Raw genomic sequence first — 3,276 nt, 5'->3', positions numbered from 1 at the left:
TGTTACTCACTTGGCATTATTTGCGCATCTATCATGACAAGGTCATTGGAATCTGCCACCCAAGTGACCATAGCCATTCGCAATACGTTTAGCCAAGTGAGTGCTGAAGCCAAGGCCTTTGAGACGAAAGTGGCTGCGTGGGCCGAGCTCGAAGACCGAATTCGACACAAAATCTCCACAACCAGCCCGACATTATCACGCTGAACGTGGGTGGCACGACGTTCCAAACGTCCAAGGACACGATTTTGCGTGGGGAAGGCACTTACATTCATTCGTTGCTCCGGTCTGGCCAGTGGAAACCGGAAGGAGGCGAGGGGTACTTTCTGGACCTGGACCCGACTCTGTTTCGACGTGTGCTATTCTTTCTACGCACTGGAAAGATCATGCCGTTGGATGGATTGACCGAACCCGAGCAGGATGAGTTTGCGGCGATGCTGGAGTACTTGAAGATGGACAAGTGGGCCCAAGCGCAAGCGATACGCGTACGATGGGACCCGAACGCCCACAGTCCAGACATGAATTTATCCAACAACTCGAGAACGATTGAGTTGTGTCGTTCAAGCTTGGCAAAGTGGCAATATGGTGTTGCCACGAAGCCACTGACGGGAAACCCACGGTCCAGACATCAATTTATCCAACAACTCGAGATCGATGGAGTTGGGTCGTTCAAGATTGGCAATGTGGCAATGTGGTGTTGCCACGAAGCCAGTGAAGGGGACATTTAGAATTTGCGTTGACGTTTCAATTGGTCGGTGTCGAATTGATTGATCTTGGCCCGAGCGAAATCGACATCACTTCCGACACTCGTCGAAATGCTATTGATACATGTACGACCAGGCAGGCTACTGGGACCATTACGTGAAAAAGCGACCACCTCAACATCCTATCAAAATTGAATATGAGCGTCGTGGTGACGATTCAGCGGACTCGGGGGCATGTTGAATTTGCCGTGAATGAATAATCTCGAGAACACCCCGTCCGAGGACTTGTTCCCTGTGGTGTTTATGTATAGCCACACCAAAGTGACTAGTAGGTACTATACGTACAGTACAGTATACGAAGTTCATACCTGGACACGGTATGCGTAGCAAGGTGGGTCACCTAGCGAACTTACTAAATTCTCTGTTTCACCTGGTTAATGGGAATCGAAACCCCAACGTCACAGATATACGCAACAAGAAAAGAGAATAAATTGAAGTTATACTTAGTTTGAGTAGGAGAGTATCTGGGACCTTGGTAGTTTACAACTTGGTTGAGGACGACGAAAGTGACGGATACATGGTGAGCAAGTCAAGTTGCACCACCTCCACAGTCCCGCCACGAACCATACCTACCACTACATAGTATTAATATTAATAGTAAGCTTACTTGCAAACCTTTACGCCCCAGATGTAATTACGGCACACCTATTCATATGTTAATTCTGTCACGTCCAGTACACTACAGTACTACGTAGTACTAACGTTAATTCTGTTCGTCGTATCACACCGCACGATGGGTATGACCTTTGGAGGGTTTGCCTGATGTTGGGTTGAGTGGGCCATGCAGCTGCTGCAAGAGGAGAACTACTATAACGTCGAGTTTGGACCAATTCCCCGAGTGAGTGGGTGACACACCCACTCAATGGTCAAATGCCCACTCACTCAGGGAATTTGGTACTATTGACCTAAAACGTCCCTGAGTAAGTGGGTGGGACTAATTGCTTGCTACGATAAGTACATCCTATCGTTAACGTGAAACACAAAGGCACACAACGTTGTTCACCGTTAATCGTACCAATGGTGAATGCTACGTACTGTAGGGGAGGCAGTTTTTCACTAGTGGTGTTTTGGGGTTTTGCTCATGGATGTTCAGGTAGAGGTAGATATGGGGCTTCACTCGTGGTTAAATGGTGTGGTGGAGTTTTACTCAGTGGGCATTACTGGGTTGTTGCTTCATAGTCAAGCAGCCCAGTAAGTGTAATATCACTCCAGCTAACGTAAAACAAGCAAACAAGCCGTGGGCCCTATATCTTTGCAAAGGTAATCGTGTTATAGTTTTACTTTGTGAGCTGTAGTGCTGGCCATACCATACACTTCGAATCGTCGATACGCATGAGCCTAGACATGCCCAAGCAATTCTCGTTAAGTTCCACAGTTTAACCACGAGCAAAACACCAACACATGACATTTTCGGTGACCACCAGTAAAAAGTCAAATGGCCACAAGTTTTTATCCTATTCCCCTTACTGTAGTAGTAGTATTGTTAATAGTACTTGTATTGAACGTAAGCTGTACCATTGCAGGTACCAGGTAGTAATTCGAGTAAGTACTGCTGGTGGCTCCAATTTCGAATCGATTTGACAATCTCAATGAGCAATGTGAGTTAACGTTGTTTGTGTCTCCAGCTTCATAGCGTTGTCGGATGGATGCTCTTGTTTTATTTGAAGTGCTTTTAATTCGCTAGACTTACAGTTACTGTTTGTGGCAGTGACATACACGAACACAAAAATATATTTCGACAACTACAAATGTTCCTTATTCGTCGAATTTTGTCGAAGCATCAATCTATATACAAGTAACTACCTATTTCCCCCACCTTTCAGTGAGCTACGCGTAGACTTCACTTGGTTGTATGGGTACCGGTAGTATCGTTACGTAGAATATTTTTTATTACGGGAACAATCGGATTCGAGTCGTCGACGAAGGGCTTAGTGATAGTATCAAGTTAGGGCTGCGCAACTACTATTCATATAAACTCAAGTATTCTGTCAATAATGTATTTCAAAGCACCAAAATTAATACGTCGCAATAAAGCCCCCTGTCCGCCCCCCAAATCAAGTACATGGCTTACATCGCTATTATATGTAACGTTATGTACAAAATATAGCTTGGATTGGGGCTGCGTTCAGTTGGTAACATATTTTATATACTACGTAGTAGTTGGTGATGTGTGGCATAATGTTGGCCGGGCGTAGGAAGATGTGCTTTGTGTTAGGTGATTTATGGATGAGGAAGAAGTGAAAACATACAATCTCCATAGCACTTTGCGAATTACACTGTGGTAGTCTCGATGTCAATTCTCCGGAGATCATAACCTCGAAACCTTGTTAACTTTGGGGGATGATGCCAACAATATAGTGACTTCAAAAAATCCCAGCTTTAATGAGAATATGATGCAATGCTGTGAGATTTGCAGGTTGATTTGCTGTGTATTTGCGCTATGAATGCATCTTCGCGCCCCCTCATAGTACAGTCTAGAATTCAATGCAGTCAAGGGGGAAGGACTTTGAACAGT

At 45.0% G+C, this 3,276-nt stretch overlaps 1 protein-coding gene across 1 annotated transcript; it reads left to right on the top strand.

Annotated features, from left to right (window-relative positions):
- Positions 1 to 33: 33 nt before the first annotated feature.
- On the top strand, positions 34 to 725 carry H257_17452 (hypothetical protein; the record flags this gene model as incomplete). The annotated part of the gene is made up of 2 exons (XM_009846251.1): positions 34 to 129; positions 186 to 725. The coding sequence occupies 2 exons, from the start codon at positions 34 to 36 to the stop codon at positions 723 to 725; spliced, it is 636 nt and encodes a 211-aa protein (XP_009844553.1).
- Positions 726 to 3,276: the final 2,551 nt, after the last annotated feature.

This window comes from Aphanomyces astaci (genome assembly GCF_000520075.1).
Source record: "Aphanomyces astaci strain APO3 unplaced genomic scaffold supercont1.107, whole genome shotgun sequence".
NCBI lineage: Eukaryota > Oomycota > Saprolegniomycetes > Saprolegniales > Verrucalvaceae > Aphanomyces > Aphanomyces astaci.
This window is presented reverse-complemented; position numbering and strand designations above follow the sequence as displayed.